The sequence below is a fragment of the Echiichthys vipera genome (genome assembly GCF_963691815.1).
Source record: "Echiichthys vipera genome assembly, chromosome: 5".
Classification (NCBI taxonomy): Eukaryota; Metazoa; Chordata; class Actinopteri; order Perciformes; family Trachinidae; genus Echiichthys; species Echiichthys vipera.
In genome coordinates, this window is record NC_139830.1 from 14,118,398 (window position 1) to 14,137,478 (window position 19,081).

Here is a 19,081-nt window from a genome sequence, read left to right on the forward strand (position 1 = left end):
TCCAGCCCCTTATTTTGGATCATTTTCGTCAACCGGCCCTAATTCCAAATTAATCGAATAGCCCTGATGTAGCCTATTTCAGTCAGTTCAGTGATTGTTGTTTCTGTGTATTTTAATTCATTTCAATTCCATTCAATTTTATTTATAGTGCCAAATCATAACAAAAGTTATCTCAGGACACTTTACAGAGTAGGTATAGACCACACTCTATGACTTATTTATGATTTACATAGACCCAACAATTCCCCTGTAGAGTACTTTTAGTGAAAGAAAACCTATTCTCTTCTTTTTTTTAAGATTTGATAATTATAAGTGTTTATATTCTCACCTAGAAGGCAAGCAATTGTTTACCTTTTTGCCAAATAAATATATAAACGCGTAAATGCAGCAATGTCTGTCCTACTCTTTCAAAATCTCACTTCACTTTAATTTAAGATTGTTACAGTAATCCCTAAGCAAGCTGCCTTATTATTTCAGTTTTTGCATGATTGCATGACATGTCCTTAAGAATATCTGGTTAAGAAAATAATACAAGTATTAGGCTGTAGATAAATAAATAAAATAATAAATAAATATGTCCTATATCCACTCAGCACGAGACCATGTAGCAATTTTTCAGTGTATACTGCTTTGTATTTTAGAGGTCTTTATGAGGATTGATTCTCCCAGAACGTCAGACCTCCCACTCCCGTACCGACAGAAGGTCTGTTCTCTGTGTTGGTTCAAACAGCTTATACACACAATCTCTCTCCCTCTTTTTGTTACAGAGTGCTTTCAGTCACTCATTAAGTAGCTTATTACAATTTTTTAAATACAAAATTATTAATCAAATAGATGAAACTAGGCAGATTACTTGCCAATGAAAATAATATCTTGAGCTCCATTTACATCTGTGACTTGTCTTGCATCAAGGAAAGAGTTACTTGTCTTTACTGCTTTAGTATAAGATTTTACTTTTTGAGGCAATGAAATTGAATGTCTTTGAGTTAAGATAATGCATTTTTTGATCCCATGAAACTGAAACTGTTTTTTAAAGCTAAAGAGCTGTATCATCAGCTATATCATCAGTTTTCGGCCTTGAGGGAGGACTTTTCCCATAGTTTGTATTTCTAAACATGTTAGGCAGGAATGGCCATGAAACAGATTTTACCAATCAGACATCCACTCTGTAGTGTGCTGCAGATTTGTCAGGATGCACAAAACAAAAATACATTTCCTGGTACGCGGCTGTGTCAGCATACTACTCTTACTAAGCATTACTTGAACAGTGTCTACGTAGAAACCCAGCAGTGCCTGCTACCAAGTGTGAAAGATGTCGGATTTCTATTGTATTTTGATGCTGCTTAGCTTCAGCTCCCCTCACATGCAGGCACACACAGACACACAGACAGACAGACAGACAGACAGACAGATGAACAGACAGACAGACAGACAGACAGACAGACAGACAGACACACACACACACACACACACAGACAGACAGACACACACACATACACACACATACATTCTAAAAAATGCTCCTAGATGCAAAATCCTCCTGTAGCTTAATGAAAACTATTTGAATAAATTACCAATCCAGCTCTCAGGTACATACAGTATTAACATACAAATATTGACTCTATGCAGCACAAATAGCTCTTATTTTGTAGCCCTTATATCCTGATCATACATTAAAAATGGAGAAAGTGAAGATGTTCAGAGAGAATAGAAAAGTTCTTGTTTCTGTTTGTATGTGCATGTGTTTGAGCATGTGTGTCTTAATTTGTATGTGGTTTGAATGATTAAGTGTAAGTTTCCTGTGGTCAACCCTTCTGGTTTCAGACACTCATTATCTCCCCCTTTCCCTCACTCCATTTTGCTCTATTCTCCCTCGGCACTGTCTTGTTCACCTTAGAAATAGAGGTTGCCTAGCAACCCCCCACTCACTAGGACAATGGATTCCCTCTTAATTGTAGGTGTGTGCGTATATGTTTATGTATTACTGTGGGGGAATGTCTATGTAGTGTTTTTTTTTATGATGACTGGGAAATAAGTAAGCAAACTAATTATTTGCTCCTCTTACTTTTATCGAAAAATAGCTTTTTAATATGGCACAACTGCACTTGCCTTTTGTCTCTCTTCCACTAGACGGTCAGGTACTCGACTACTGGCAGGAACTCCACTTATTTATTGGCCCCCTCCTGGCGATACACACAAATCCAGCCAAACCTGGTCCAACAGAGAGACAGACAAAGAAAGTGAGCAGTAGACAGAGGAAGGGCGCATGCTGTAAGGGACAGACAGAGGCAGGGTAAGAAATAGACATGTGCACTTAACAAAATAGAATAAGAGACCAGATGGATGGTGTAGAAAGGACAACAGAGCAAGAAAGAAAGTGAAGATGCTGCTCTTTGTCCTTTGATCGTGTCAGACCAAGCGTCCCCTCTGTAAAAGATTCAGTTGCAATTACCAGCTGCCAATCAGCTTGTGTGTGTGTGTGTGTGTGTGTGTGTGTGTGTGTGTGTGTGTGTGTGTGTGTGTGTGTGTGTGTGTGTGTGTGTGTGTGTGTGTGTGTGTGTGTGTGTGTGTGTGTGTGTGTGTGTGTGTGTGTGTGTGTGTGTGTGTGTGTGTGTGTGTGTGTGTGTGTGTGTGTGTGTGTGTGTGTGTGTGTGTGTGCGTGCTTGAGCTATTTGTCCTGTATTCCCCTCCCACGATCAACATTGTTGGAATAGTTTAAGGCTAGGGTCACACTTCACTGTACTGCCCAAAAAGGCCAGGGCATGCTGTGGCTGTCACTGTGTCAGTGTCCCTCTGCGCACCCGCAGTGCACTGTTATATGTAAATTGGCCGTAACATTATGGGTGTTTACGTGGTCTGTAACTTCTCTAAATATGGATGGAATTTTCAGGTTCAGTTTATGCATCAGATCTGAAACTGTCGACACACAGTAGATAATCTGCGAAAGAAAAAAAACACTCAAAACAAGGTTCTTTTGTAATTCTAATTGCATTTTCACCTCTCCTCTCCATCTTATCATATTTTCTTATTCACCTCCTTCTCTTCCTCCCATACATTAGCACATATCTTACATAACAATAACACATCCATTAAAATCATCCATTATTAATTATGTATTTATCTCTAATGTATCCAATATGGCACGACTATTTGATCTACATTGATTTTGACAAGGCTTCTAGAAGGGAAACAAGTCTGAGAACAGAAGAGAGATGGTAGATAAGGAAAGTGACGTTTTTTCTTTTATCATCCTGTTCTCTCTCCTACATAAACATGCGCACATACATCACAGAACCTTCTTAAAACACGTCATTGCTATTTGTTGCAATCCGTTTTTTAATTTTAGAGCATCATAGTTCTGTATTCTCTTTCCCTCTGTCTCACTCCTCTTCCATTCACCCTCCTCTTACTTATCGACTGTCTTTACCTTAGCTTACTCTGCAGATGTGTATGTCAGAGACGTCCAGACACGCACACACTCACGCATGCACGCACACACACACACACACGCACGCACGCACACACACACACACACACACACACACACACACACACACACACACACACACACACACACACACACACTCATTAAAGAGGCAGCGAAGTGCAGACAGGAAGAGACCGGAGGGAAAATCAAGTTTATTGATTTAGAATGAAGTTGAGAAAGTAAGACGGTTGAAAAGCCAGACACACAAAGGCAAGATGAAATCAGAGAGGGAGAGCAGATAGAAAGTGAGCAAAAGTGACTGAACCAGAGACAGCAGAAAATAAGTCAGTGAAAACGCGAGAGTAAACAGAAGTCTCAAGGTGACTGTCTGGGGAGTCGATTGGCAGAATGTGCAGCTGAGAGAAAAGTGACGAATGGATGGAAAGAGGCAGAGTTATCTTGCTGAATGAAGCATAGACACTGTCTGACAGCCACTAATATATTATGATTTTAACAACAATCTCCTCAACTCTCATTCTTGCTCTCTGCATTTCTTTATTTCCCACGCTAGTTTGGGCTAAGGCAGTGATGTAGAGTCATATGGCTTGGACTTAAGTCAACTCTAGTAACCGATTTAATGATTTGCAATGTGACTTGACAGAAGATAAATTACTTAACACTCAACTTGGACTTGCAAGTAAAATGCTTGTGACTTGTCATGACTTTACTTCCCTTGACATAACATGTGACATGACTGATTTGACTTGGACCAAATGACTTGAGTCACGTGTCTTAGAGAGTCACTGGTCTAAAGTAATCATCAGCAACTGTTGTTTGGACAGTTAGGGCTGCCTGGGTATGGTAAAAATGTTAGTAAACAGTAAACATGCCATCCTGTAAAAGATACAGTTGCCACTGATGCGCATGAGTAATAATTATGTCACCTTATTTTGTCCTGTAACTGTAGTGTCTCCCATGAAGTTATCTGTAATTTAGACAATGTCAGAGTGCAGCTGTGAGCACCCAAATGAACTCACTGAAACCGCTTTACAATAATGAAAATAATCACATGCTGTTACTTACTAAGTGACAAGCTTAAAATAAAAAATGTTCAACAGTAATCAGCTTCTCTTCCTTTTACTTTTTTTGGTCTATCAACCCTTCTCACACACTGGTCTCCCCAGGATATCCTGCTGTTTGGGTACTGCGTTTGCCACTCTGATCACAAAAACAGGATGTATATGAGTGTGTCTGTTTCACTGCATGTGTGTGTGTGTATTAAAAGGAGCAGTTCTACCTCACCCAGACTACATACGAAGGGCAAAGGAGAGAGAGAGTGTGTTGCCATAGTAACATGCTGTTCAGGTGGTTGTCAGGTGATGACAGCACAGAAAGGAGGATGGAGAGATGAGATGGGAAGAAAGCTGGGGGAGAGAAATATAGAAAATTGGAGTAGAGAGGAAAACAGAGAGTCAGTGAGCCAGGAGGCGTCCTTCTTGGTCATTGCCAAGTTTAGCTATCGTTGCTCAACTTGCTCTTGCTCAGATAACAGGTTTGTGACCATAAAGTCATCCAAGAGGCTTTAAATTGTGTTCTGGCATTAATAATGGAAAGGAAAGCCAGGGAATGGAGGTGGTATTTTCTGAAGCTACTCTCATGTATAAGTAATGAATTGATACCCGTATGTACATAGGAATACAGGTAGTTATTGGTCGCTGTAATTGTTCCTTTCCTGTCCATGCTGGCTGTGAAGTAGGCCTGGGTATTGCCTACAACCTCACGATACGATACATATCATGATACAGAGGCCACGATACAATACATATCGCAATACACTTATTTGAATAACGTACTTGGGCGGGGTACCACCACTGATTTCACAAATTGATTACATTTTCCGATTCGATTTGATTCAATATCGATGCAGTTAGGGATATTTCAGTTGCAAAACCATAACATGCCTTTGCAAATGCATTACACTTACTTAAATCCAACAATGAAATACTATTATAAAGCGTCTATCATTATTATAGATTCATCAAAGTGTACTGCACTTACTAACTAACTACTGCACACAGTGCTACAACTGGTTGTTGAGGCGTGTATAGGTGAGTAAAGGTAGTCATAATGTATTATAAACAGTAAATAGTAAACAGTATAATCAGTCAACCTCTAGTTCATAACTAGTCAAGAGCATCCATAAGACACTTGGACTTAATTTAATTAATTATTTTATCTTTTTTATCTTAATTTATTTTTGTGTATATAGTACATCAGAAAGGATTATGTGTTTATGAGTGTGGTCATGAAGCATTTTAAATGCATATGAATGCCCCTATAATACACTATAGATGTGGTCTTCTTAAAAAGTGTTACTGTACTTTTTATTTAACATAAACACAGTGCAGTAGTCAACACAATAAAGTGAAACTACAGACTCTACAGTCAGTGAGTATTGTGTGACATTTTCATTCAGATATCTTGAGATCAGGGGTCAAGGGACAGTTTTTCCCTCGCCAAAAGTTGAAATTATCCATCAGTGAATGACAACAGTGACTTGTTTGAAGGACATGTTCAGGGTGCCCACTAGGGGCCACTATGGGGGCTAATCCTAGATTTCCAACCGGACCAAATTCAAGCTACAGTATCTGGTTTCATTGTATTGTTGATAAATTGATAGGGAGCAATGTGGTGTGGAAGTCAGCCTGTCAATCAGTCCACCTGTCAGCCAGCCAGCTCGAAGTCAGTGTCTGTCTCAGCTGTCTGTCGCTGTCCTCACTTCACCACAGAAACACACACATACATTTTACACACAAAGTATTCTTGTTTATACAGCAGGAAGTTTATTAAGTCCCAGGCACTTGTCTTGCAATTTAATATGTGCCTATCCAGCCCTCCTCCACCCCCCCACCCCCTTTTTTTTTTCCCAACAAGCATATGCCCAGTCTCAGTCTTTCATCAAAACCATCCACACCCACTCCACCCTTCCCTCAAGAGCATAAGAAGTTGACTATTCTTGAAGCAAATGTTTATCCTCATGTATTGGAAAGGGCAGTTTCTCTGCCTTGGCTTTTCTGTGTTTTTCCCCCCGCTGTTTTCTCTGTGTGTGTGTGTGTGTGTGTGTGTGTGTGTGTGTGTGTGTGTGTGTGTGTGTGTGTGTGTGTGTGTGTGTGTGTGTGTGTGTGTGTGTGTGTGTGTGTGTGTGTGTGTGTGTGTGCGCGTGTGTGTGTGTGCGCGTGTGTGTGTGCGTGTGTGTGTGTGCGTGTGTGCTTGCGCCATACACTTCTGACTGTAGATTGTGTCAATAAAACTGGTATTGCCTAACTATTTCCTCGGGTACCTCTTCTTCATGTGAGATACGTTCAATGCATCAAAGTAGTCCTGACCTCTAGACTCAATTTAATCTATTACAAAATATTTACTCCACTGGCTGCCAATTTACTCAGACAGGAACACTGCTGAGTTAATGGGGAGTTGTTCCTAGATTAAGTGCTTAGTCTTTTCTAGAAAAGGACAGGCTCTTCCCTTCTACTAGAGGTGAGTGCCATGGACCACTGGGCCACCGTCTCCACCAGGGCACAAGCTGGTGTGTCAGATGGAGGAAACTGTATTTTAGGTCAAGGGAACAAGAGAAAGCACTGGTAGATGTTTTTTGATGACCTCATTCACCATCTTTGAAAGGTAAAAAGGGCAAGATGAGACGGAGATAGAAGGTTATTTAATGAATGAATATTTAATGTATCACATGAGAGAGGAGTCAAGACAAACAAACAGCTTGATGTTAGAGAGTGGAGAAAGGATGAAGATATAAAGTTGATGCTGGAATCGGTTTATGCTACAATTGCAATTGTAATGTTTGATGGAGAGTGAAGGATCGAGAGAGACATAAGCAGAGTGTTGATGATTGGAAGACTGATTTGAAACCAGAACTGAGGGACCAGATTTAAATACGGAAGAGATGTGCCTTAGAGGAATGAATCAGTGTGTCCCTGAGCTCTGTTTGTCCTGATTTGATTGTTGTATTTGTTGTTCTGGTCTGTTAACAACTGTTTCATTAATAAGGATTTGCTCTCCCAATCACTCCTACACACACAGGCGCGCACACACACACACACACACACACACACACACACACACACACACACACACACACACACACACACACACACACACACACACACACACAAACACACACACACACACACACACACACACACACACACACACACACATACACATACACTCCAATGTCTGTGAGTTGTTGCTACTGACACAGTAACCCAGTCCAGAAGATGTAGGTTACCCTTTCTTTCAGCCCTCTGGGTTTCTGCTCATACTCAAAGGAGCTGACTGGGGAGTCCCTGTTGCTGACGCAGAGCTGATTAGGGTTGGGACAAAATATTGTACGCAATATATCATATTACTTCCTCTCAAGAGCATACACACTCGTACCTGCACTTTATCGCACTATTGCAAATGGTGGATGACATTTATCCTTCTCAAACTTTTAGTAGCAACCTGTTTGCGGCATTCTCTAAAGAATACAGTATTCTACTGCTCATCTGAAACTTTGAATGATCAGCATCTCCAAAGGATTGAGCCATTATTTTAAATTTATTTTACTAACCTCTTCTTCGACTGCTTTCCTCTCAATTATGTCTGCTGCATACAGCACTTGTGTGTTTGTGAGTTGGTAGGGGAGGGGCTGGTATTGGTTTCACTTCAAGAGGAAGAGAGGTGGGGCAATGCGAAGTTGTGTGAGAGACAGACGGGGAGAGGAGAAATCGTGGCTCCACAAAAGAAACTTATAACGCTATTTAAACGCAACATAAATCTCGATGTACACGATATTGTCTTATCCTATGTCGTGTTTGAAAATATGTATTGATATATTTTAAAAACTCGCTATATTGGCTAGTCCTAGGTCAAGGTAAGTACAATAATGCACCTCAAGGTATATTAGTAAAGAAAATATGCTGTCTTGGTCTTGCTTCCACCTTGTTCCTTATTTTCTTCCATACATTCTTCCATGGTCCAAATGCACTGTTATTTGTTAGAAAAAGTTAGAAAACAGGAGATATTTAAATTTTTGTCACGTTTGTCTCATCTTTGCAATTTGTACTTTCAGGCTCTACAGAAGTTAGCGAGCCAATACCTAAAGAGAGACTGGCCTGGAATTAACCCTGATGATCAGAGAACAGACTACAGGTAGATGTGTGTGTGTGTGTGTGTGTGTGTGTGTGTGTGTGTGTGTGTGTGTGTGTGTGTGTGTGTCATGTAGAAGTGGGCAGCCATATTTTTTTCCCATAAAGCTAAAAATGTCTTGTACTTACATTGAAAATCTGTGCTCTGCTATATTGAAACACAATATGTTTTACAACACATTTATGAGTCATTATTCACTGTAACAGTGGCACTGGAAATGAAGGCATCAGCTCACAGTTTTACTGGTCTGTTCTGGCGACTGCTGCTACATTTCTTCACAAATATTTCCCCCTTGCAGGTGCATGCCCATACTGTTTCTCTGGCCCACAGTGTAGGGAAATTAACAATTAAAACTCCTCAGGACAACGCTGTGATTTTCTAACCAGTTGCTCTTTGGAATATAAGTTTTAGAACCGTCCAGCATTTTTGTGGTTGTCCCTCTCCATCTAGGAATGTGTATGCAGTGTGGAGGTCCTACTTAGAAGGAACAGTGCAGGTGAGCCAGTCCAGGCTCAACGTGTGTGACAACTACAAAACTCAAGTATCAGAGCCTGCTAAGACTGTTAGACTGTACAAGGAGCAGCAACTCAAAAAGGTGAGCGGATGTGTGGATAGTGGGAGTTAGTCATAGCTTCCTGAAGCAATCTTTGTTCCATCAATCTCTCTACAACATCTTTCCATGTACTCACAATGAATTATTGTGATTCATGTATGTCTAATCTTTCTATAACAGCTTGCCTGTTTTCCTTTTTCTCTTCACAGACCATAGATCAGTTAAGTGGCATTCAAGCAGAGCTGCAGGAGTCGGTGAAAGAGTTGGCCAAAGCCAAGAAAAAATACTACGACTGTGAGCAAGTTGCTCACGCTGTCCGGGAGAAGGCAGACATAGAGGCCAAGTAAGCTCACCTCGCTGTGTGTGTGCATGTCTCGATGAGATGTACATAAAAATAAAAACAACTAAACAGATGGTCTTCATTGTCAGAACTAATACAATCAAGAAAACAAAGTTGATTACTCTCACTCAGGGAGAATGTGTATGTGTTTTAGAGAGGGAACTAGAGAGAAACATCATTATGAAGGCTGAAAGAAGCAATCAGTCTCATATCTATAATGATGTTCATGAGCTGGACAAAGAAAATACAGATGAAATGGAACCAAAACACCACCAGAGCATAAGTATAGAACAGGAGGTTGACAACATTGGTGGGTTTAGTTTAGTTTAAATTTAAATCATTTAAATACACATTTTGGGTGATTTTCTTTTCCTTTGAGGGACAAATAAAGCTCTATTAGATATAAAATGCATTCTCTGCAGCTTTCTGAGTAGATTTAAATATATTGTCATATTTTTTTCATTATATATCAGTGTCTTCTTTTATATATCTTGTTTTTCTTAACTGATGATGTTTGTTATAATTATTAATTATTGTATGATGTTATATCCTAACTTCTGGAGCTTATTTACTTTTAACTATGGTTTTATTGTAAAGCATGTTGTAACCTTGTTTTTAAAAGGTGCTGTATAGATAAAGTTATTATTATTTATGGTATAGAAGAGTTAATCGTCTTTCTCTCTAAATAGCCCAATGAGTAGTAGAGGACTTGAGTTTCTACTATAAGTTCAAATATATGAAGCTTTGTTCCACAATTAGCACCAACATTTGATCCAGTGCTGATGAGTATTGTTTTCCTCTCAGCCCTATGTAGCATTATCTGTGGTGGCATTTTCACTTCATTGAATTCTCAGCTCCAGTTAGAGCCCGCATCGATTGGCCAGTCAACTCTTTTCTTTTTTCTATCACTCAGTAGACAGTCACAGCCACAGAAATTACGGCATTGCCGCTGTGGCGCTATGTGAGTGTGTGTATTTCAGTAGAGAAAAATTGCAAGACATTAGTCATTGTCGAACACAAAGGAAGAAGCTGGTGTGATGCATGAAAACAGCACACACTTCACACTCTTAACACCACTCGGCTGCATTAAACAGGGTAACATACAGTAAGTACAATAGAAATACACCACACACATACTCACACGTATAGGCAAGCAACAAACCTCATACTGGAATAAATACATCCAGATTTCATGCACATAAGGACAGTAGAAAAAAAACAGCACACAGGCTCACTCTATCATTTTATGAGACATGTCTTTCTGATGTCACCATCAATATATGTCACAATGGCTAGATCAGGCTGAGATTTATTGCTGTCAAGCTCCAACCTGTTCAGGGTCAATATGCGATGTCTGCTTTGAGTCAGAGGTTAGCGATCAGAGTTATGATGTTGTAGCAGTGTCTGGGTCTTTTTCTGCTTGCTACCATACTTTGTTTTGTCATATGTATTTAATCTAATATATTATTGTGCATAGAAACCTTCATATTAGTTTGTTAAGATTAGTATTAGATCCAAAACTTACTTCTTTGCTTGCTCTGTTTTATTATTTCAGGTCTAAACTGGGTCTTTTTCAGTCAAGAATTAGTTTACAGAAAGCAAGTGTAAAGGTAAGAGGGCCTCACTTATAAAGATGCAAACACAACACCGCTACTCCCTCTTAAGGCAGCGCTTCCAAGCAGACACTTCTAAACCATATACAAACCCCAATTGTCTTCTATTACTGTAATGCAGTAATTTCAATATTGTTTGTCTCTCCGTTTTATTTCAGTTGAAAGCTAAGAGAAGTGACTGTAACTCAAAGGCGACACAAGCCAGGAACGACTACTTGCTAACGCTAGCTGCTGCCAACGCTCACCATGACCGCTACTACCATACAGATCTACTGCACTGCATACAGGTATTTACATAAAGGATATAAATAATTCAAATATGTGAGTAATGTGAGAGAGAATCCACGGAGGTGGACATTTTAGTTAAAACCTCTGGATAACTGAAATTGTAGTTTGTAATGCTATAATGACATTTTCTTTTACAACAACAACATAAGAATTTCACACGCTGATAATACCCGAAGGGATTTTCCAGGAACCTGGACACTTTTTCTGGTTCCCAAATTCAAAGGGGGGAAGCTACTTTGAATCAAAGCTCAATTTGTGATAAAACGTCTTCCTTTCATGAGTGCACAAAGTTAAACTCCCTTTCAGTGTCACCAAAGTAGTGGAAGAGGAAAAAGATCATACATGAGAAAGTGATGATTTCCCAGTTTTGAGTCTTCAGAGAGAGTCATAGAATTCTCTGGATTTTTGATTTGAAAGGGGCTTATGGGAGGAAAAATCCTTCAAATTTAGCCACCCTGATGTTAGCTCTTACCAAATGATTGGTAGGCATGACATAATACTTTTCACTATGTTAAATAAACTGCATTAAGACCAGAGGAATTCTCCAGAAAGTTTTGCCATTTTTAAACACTGTTTTGTAGATAGAATTCAAAAGGTCATCAAAGGATGGATGCAAATAAGTTTGCTACATCAGGGATGTTTTGGTCATTTTTGCAATGAAGCGGATACTCTTTTGGTTTCATAATCACATCTGACAACTTCATATGACATGCATCACTGTGAACCTGAATGTGTTTTTTGTTAATATGGTTGTGGGATGTAGTTTTCATGATTTTATTAATTGATTAATTAACTGTTCGTCCTCTTAGTAATGACCTCATCGCTTTAAGTAATCTTGGGGTTGTATGAAGTACTTATCTATAGTCAGTGTACCAAAACAGAAGCAAAGAAACGCACTGCAGTTTACGTTGATGTTTTAGTGGTCTTAAATGTTTTTTTTTAGGCCAAGGACCACTTAGCTGGAAGAGAAACTGAGCAAGGACTCCCTACTAAATAGTGTATAAAACACTAAAACACTTCAAACATGTAAGGACCCCTTTGAAAAGGATATGGTTCATCTCAAGGAGTTTATCCTTCTAATAAATGTCTCTTATTGAGTTGCATATTGAGCCTTTACACACTCCTTTTGATGATGGATACAATTCATAGCTAGTAAATCAATAATTATCAACTTTCACATATTTTAATTTTAAACATACATGTGGAAGGCACCGGGAATTCTTAAGCTTTTTCAAAACACACACACACACACACACACACACACACACACACACACACACACACACACACACACACGCACACAGCTTTAGTTCCCCGTTGGAGAAGTCTGTCCGACAGCAAGGTACAGTGAAAATAAATATGGCAAATACTTTTCTTAGGTGGTTGAAATACATTAAGCTGCTGTCCCCATCCACAGCAGAAAATTGCTTTGCTTCCATTATGGTAATCCTCCCTGCTGCCAACTGCCTTTTACTGTAGGTAATACAATGACTATTGATAAGTCACACATACTACCCCACTTTAAAAAAGCCAAACTGTCCCTGCAAGTTCTGCAACTGAAAGTGATAAAATGTCACACAGAAGCCAATTTGCTGTCACTCCTTATATTTATTTCATCAGTGGTAGCAAGCTTTTGTTTGCGTGTAAAAACATCTGGTACTGAATAACCTTTCTGGCACATGCACAGAATCAAAACACAGGAAGAAATTAGACTAAAATATCTACATGACATTGTGGTTACAAGACTAGAAATCCAGGTCTGTTAAGGATAGGCAGACACATTCACACACACAACAGTCTGACAGCCTGCACACACACACCTCAGCTACTGTGTGGTGAATAATTTGAGCAGCTGAGTGACGGTGATGTCATCCTTTTTTAAATCCTGTACAAACATGTCAGTCTGACACACTCATATGTACACATCCCACACAACATCACATGTGGGATGTTTTATTTATCCTGACAGTCATTAGTCTCAGATATTACTAATTTGGCAGTTAACACACACAGACACACAGGGAGACACACCACTTACCATTACATTAACCTGTATTCATATTTCTTCGATTTCTGTGTCTTTCTTTGCCTTTTCCATTTTGTGTATTTTCTATCTGTGTCCGGGTCTCCATGTTTCTCTTTCTCCTTCACTCTCACATACTCTGCCTTAGGCATATATGAGCATCTATACTATGAGGCCATTCTGAATAATAGATCCTTAGCTCCTTGCAACAGAAGGACAGGACTGCAGGGAAACATGCACATACAAAAATACATGCACGCAAACACACAAAGAGAATAAGGGACATTGCTAGAGGGAAGCAATCTGCTTATTGTCTCTCCCTCCTCTACAGTTTTTTTTTTTATCGTGGTGTATACAGGTCTTCACCTGAAATCACTGATAACAACACTCCTAACAATGGAATTAACAGTTAGCCATCACAAGAAAATACAAGTTCTTTTCACAATTATTGCTCCACAGATATTTTGAAAAACACAGCCCAGAAAGCAGCATCAATGATAGACATAACATAGCAGCAATACAATGTATGTATAACCGAAAAAAGCATCTAAAGCATATAGCAATATAAAGTTTGATATTCAGATATGTTACCGCTAACTGTATGCCAGTGAAAGTTTGGCAGCTCTTTTTAGATCAAGCCTTTTACTGTCTTTAATATCAAACCATATAGAAAAGGATAATGAACTGAATATAAAAGATAATTGAGTGGTTTTATACATATGAGGTTTGAAGAGACTTATAATTGAAAGCCTGAATGTCACTGAATGTCAGCACTGACTTCACTGACTGTGGCTGCAGGAATACCGTATATCTTAAACTGAGCACTTCTGTCCTTGTCAATGCGACAGCTGCAGTGAAAGGGCAGTGGAGGAACGACTGCTCCACATCTCCCTCTGCTGTTGGCAGTCCAGGGTTCCTGCCCAGTATGAAAAAGTATGGAATTTATTTTGAGTCATTTCCAGGTCTGGATAACTATGGAAAAAGGGGAATGAGTATGGAAAAATGTTTGTATTGTTTCCAGACTATTATCTCATTTTCTATTAAGGCAACACAGCCGACCTGTAGATGATATGAAACTATTCAAGCTGGCTGTAGAATGATGTTTGGTCACCATGGTTACCGTTCGCTGTGCGACTGCGATTCTCATATATTGAATTTTGTGTCATCTACATTTTATTTATGATTTATTTTTATTTATCATTATTTTATCTATTAACTAGTATGTTTACTCCATCTAAAGCCAATGAAGCAAAGACTTGTGTTTTCTTTTTTAGTTCCTGGTTAATTTAACATCCCTACTGTTACCGTCTGTAGTGTTTGCAGATTCACAGTTATTAATTGCACTCTTTAAGCATTTAGCTTGAATAAAATGCTGCATGTTGAAAAGGTCTTGGTTTGGAGTTCATTCACTTATATGAGCTACTATACGTAGGCAAAATTGTCTTGTAATTACTTGGCGACCTAATGGCATATAGTCATAATTTAACATACGTTTTAAAAAAAGGATTTGAAAACCATTTATTGACATAAGCATCTAACAATTGGTATTCAGATGATTAATATTGACAGAAAGATCCTCAGAGAAGTCTGGAAATTTGAGTCTGAAAAAGTCTGGAATTTTGAAATGTGCAGGAACTCTGGCAGTCAGCGCTCTAACAGTCCGTCCCCTGTTAGACACGCGCTTACTTATACATCTGCTGCCCTGTCTGGTCCACTGTGCTGTACTTATTGTTCATGCTTGATGCAGTCATTCAACCCCCCCAAAACACACACTGACGATGTGGGGACGGGGCTTTTTCTGGAAGCTGACTCGCTCCATCTAAACACTACCGTAAATGGATGAAAGAAGGAGGGGAGGAAGAGAAGAAAGGGGGAGGAGGAAATGAGTAGAGTGATGAGGGAACATTTAGAAAGACGTCAGCCAACAACCCTCAATGACATCATTTCCTTATATTCACATTGTTTTATGGGATGTGTTTGTGCAAGTGCTACCTTTGTTGGTGTTACGTGCATATAAAACAAAAAAGGTATGTTTTTGTGTGTTTACTGTTTGTGGTGTTTGTGTAGAAAAATGTAGTGTAAATGTTAGTGGGAGGTTATGGACTTGGCCTAAAGCATACTCTGGCCAGCATAGAGTGCATGCAGGTTTCTGACAGTGTGAGCTTTTATAAAGTACTTTGACTAGAGGAGAGTATGAGTGTCTGAGTATTTCAGTGTGTGAGTGTGTGTGTCTGCGGTCTCTGCGTTTTGTTGAATTGGAATCTGAACCCCTTCACCTTCCCCTGCAGCTGTGAGAACGCTACACTTCTCTCTCTCTCACTCAAACACACACACCCACACAAACACACACACACACACACACACACACACACACACACACACACACACACACACACACACACACACACACACACACACACACACACACACACACACACACACACACACACACACCCTATACACTCATCCTGTGAGTTTCTCGCTCTTTCATACCTATTCAAATACTTACTTCCTCTCCTTACCTCCTCTTCTCCTCCTCTCCATTAGTATCTCCCTCTCTGTCTCTCTGTGTGCCCCCTCCCCTCTTTCTCTTTCTCCTCTCTTTTTGATCTGTCTGTTTGGCAACTGGGCCTACAGCTTGGCAGCACTACCCCAGCTCCCCATAAAAAGGCTGTTCATTTGGACTGCATGCTCCATTAAAATGTCTTTATATTTGCCGCCTCAGAATCCACCGCTAATGATAAGAGCTGTCGAACACAAACATCTGCTTGGATTCTGGCCTTCCTTTGACATCACTCTTGTGTCTCATCGTTTGTCTGACTCTCTTAATCGATACAAAGCTGTGTTATGCTTGAAGCAACATTATATGTGCCACATGTAGATTAGGAATGTTTTTCAGGGTTGGCAGCAATGCCTGGCCAGCGGTGAGCTGTATCTTTGTTTTAACACTTGTTGAATTGATTCTGTTATTTAAACTCGGCGTCACTCTGGCTGATTAGACCATTTGTCAGCTTGAAGCTGGGTGAAGCTAGTGCTTGAGATTACGTGATGTCATAAACTAGACCAATGAGAACGGTTGAGAAAAGGTCTAATTAGGCAACACAAGTAGAATCACGTGTGTGAGTGGACTTCTTGTCTTCAATTACATTTTCATCATAGTGTGACCTGAGGGCAGATACAACAAAATGGGGTATTTGTCTGCTACTGTGACACTCACAGTTGTTTATGGTTGCTGAGTACTACAATCGCCTTTTTGTTTTCATTGGAACGCAATGTATAAGCAGATTATGGGATATGTTGTTTGAGGCTGTTGTGTCTCTTCCCAAAATGTATTTATGACTATATAAACTAACATTTGAGTAAGGATTAACTCATCAAATGCCTAAAGGAGAAACACCTTTGAAGTTTTTACTACAACTTAACTAACTAATGCAATGTACACATCCTTGAATGTTCCTCCAGGCTCAAAAATAAGACAAAAACATTTGCACTCAGGCTCCTGGTTGGCCCATCACGTCTGAGTAACTGTAGAAGACAACCTAATATGCTAAAGCTTTTTTAGCAACTGGCTTTGTTCACCTACTCCTTGACCCTCTCTCTATCTTCTGTATCTTTCTTGGTGTCTCCTCCGGATTCTCTTGTAGTCTCTGCTTTATTATTAAGGATTATGGAATTACGTTGAACTAATCCATTCTTCACTGTAACCTCCGGTCCTTCTCTCTCTCTGTCCTCTAGGCCTTGGATGGCAGGATCTATGAGCATGTAAAAGACTACCTGGTAGAGCTGAGTCGTACCGAGCTAGAGGCCTCCCAAGCCACACACAACACCTTCCAGTTCTTGTTGGACAAATCCACCAGGGTGAGTCAGATATGTTGAGAGACACAGGCCTTTGCATACATCTGTAAATTAGTGTGTGGGGGGGGGGGGGGTTTGGTCTCAAAACAAATTATGTGGGGATTATCCATCCATCTTCTTGACACCATAGCATGATCAAAGTGACTTTTTTGCAAAAAAAAAAGAACAGAACAGAAAAAAAACGGTGTATTTCCTCTGTGAAATGAATAAAACACCCTGACATTTTGAGTTAATTTATTATTGCTAGGCACTGTTTTTCATTAATTACATGGCATGGGATTGCAGTTCACATACAGCATTTTAATAAAAACTATTTCAAACTAAGGAATGCAAGGATGCCAACAAGACATTTTTTAAGGAAACCAAAAGAGAAATGCTGAAACATGGCGTATAAGAAACAGTATTATGCACAGTCAGTACGAAATAAAAACGCCTTGAATTTTTTGTAATGCATTTTCTGTTCTTGTTTCTTGTGTTGTTTGTAAATTGATAGGCCAAAAATGTCAATCCCATAATCTATGTATGAATATGAAACACTCACCAGTTGTAGGTGGAGAACAGGAACAGAAGCCGTGGTCAGTGAGGAAGAGATTCCAATTGATTCCAAAACTGGCATGTTGTCAAAACATGCTGTATTTACTTTCTCCCGCTGTCTTTCCCTCAGATAATACAAGAGTACAACCAGCAGTTGTTCATGCAGGAGAACCCAGTGTTTCACAAAGCACAAGACTTCCAGTTCCAGCCCAGCGATTGTGACACGGTGAGACACGCATCCACTGTATTCGTGTCCATACACATGGAGCGAGGTGCTGTTGTGCTTAGAGCAATTGTTGAATTTACATTGTTTGTGTATGAACCTGTTTACACATCAGGTCAGTCAGTCAGTCAGTCAGTCAGTCAGTCAGTCAGTCGTTCTGTCCACTCCAGTTTCTTTTGTAACACACACACACTTTTTCCCTCCTATATTTTCTGTCTCTTCCAATATTGTATTTTTACATCTGTGGCTTAAGTTTTTAGCTCATCTCAATCTGTTGAATCACTGAAACAGAATTCATATACCTTTATTCTTATGATTTAAGAGAATCACATTTATACATCTGAGGCTAAGAGTCTTGCCAAGCTGGAAATCAGAGGGCCAAAGCTCTGATCATTCTTATTCTCTAGAGAGATATTTGGCTCTTTTGTTCCCAGCCTTTGGAGATTTCTTTAAGAATTCAGGATGGAGTTGCCCATTTAACTACTGTCTGTTGACAGCATGACAGAAGCATGAATCTGCTCTGTGTTCTAATATGAATCATTTTAATTCCAAGTGTTTTGTGTCCACTTGGAGCTTTTCTTTGTGCTCCTAGCTTCATTTCATCATTTATATCAGTTACATAACTTTTTCAAATCAAGTTGGATGTTAAAAATATTTCAAATTGCTGTAAATCGTCTGTGTGATAAAAGTGCAGCAGTGAGGGTTATGCTTTCTTAAACCCTCTTGGGATTTGTTAAGTATTGCTGGCTAAAAGGAGATGTCTCCCAGTGGACATTGGACCTAATTCCTCTATAGCTATCCTTTTCTCTTGTGTCTGAGTCATTTTGTGCTCTCTTGTTTCTCAACTTCTCTCTCTCTCTTTCTCTCTCTCTCTCTCTCTCTCTCTCTCTCTCTCTCTCTCTCTCTCTCTCTCTCTCTCTCTCTCTCTCTCTCTCTCTCTCTCTCTCTCTCTCTCTCTTTCTCTCTCTCTCTCTTTCTCTCTCTCTCTGTTCAGCCTCATTTTCTTTCCCTCTCTTTCCT

At 39.6% G+C, this 19,081-nt stretch overlaps 1 protein-coding gene across 1 annotated transcript in view; it reads left to right on the plus strand.

The window, feature by feature from the left end:
• The window catches only part of LOC310947058 (F-BAR and double SH3 domains protein 2-like), a 62,301-nt gene that overhangs the window by 22,128 nt on the left and 21,092 nt on the right, over nucleotides 1-19,081 (plus strand). The window contains exons 4-10 of the mRNA XM_083913697.1: nucleotides 8,556-8,635; nucleotides 9,083-9,227; nucleotides 9,395-9,528; nucleotides 11,081-11,135; nucleotides 11,297-11,425; nucleotides 17,185-17,307; nucleotides 17,969-18,064. Coding sequence (XP_083769823.1) covers nucleotides 8,556-8,635; nucleotides 9,083-9,227; nucleotides 9,395-9,528; nucleotides 11,081-11,135; nucleotides 11,297-11,425; nucleotides 17,185-17,307; nucleotides 17,969-18,064 — 762 coding nt within the window. The remainder of the gene's footprint in view (nucleotides 1-8,555; nucleotides 8,636-9,082; nucleotides 9,228-9,394; nucleotides 9,529-11,080; nucleotides 11,136-11,296; nucleotides 11,426-17,184; nucleotides 17,308-17,968; nucleotides 18,065-19,081) is intronic.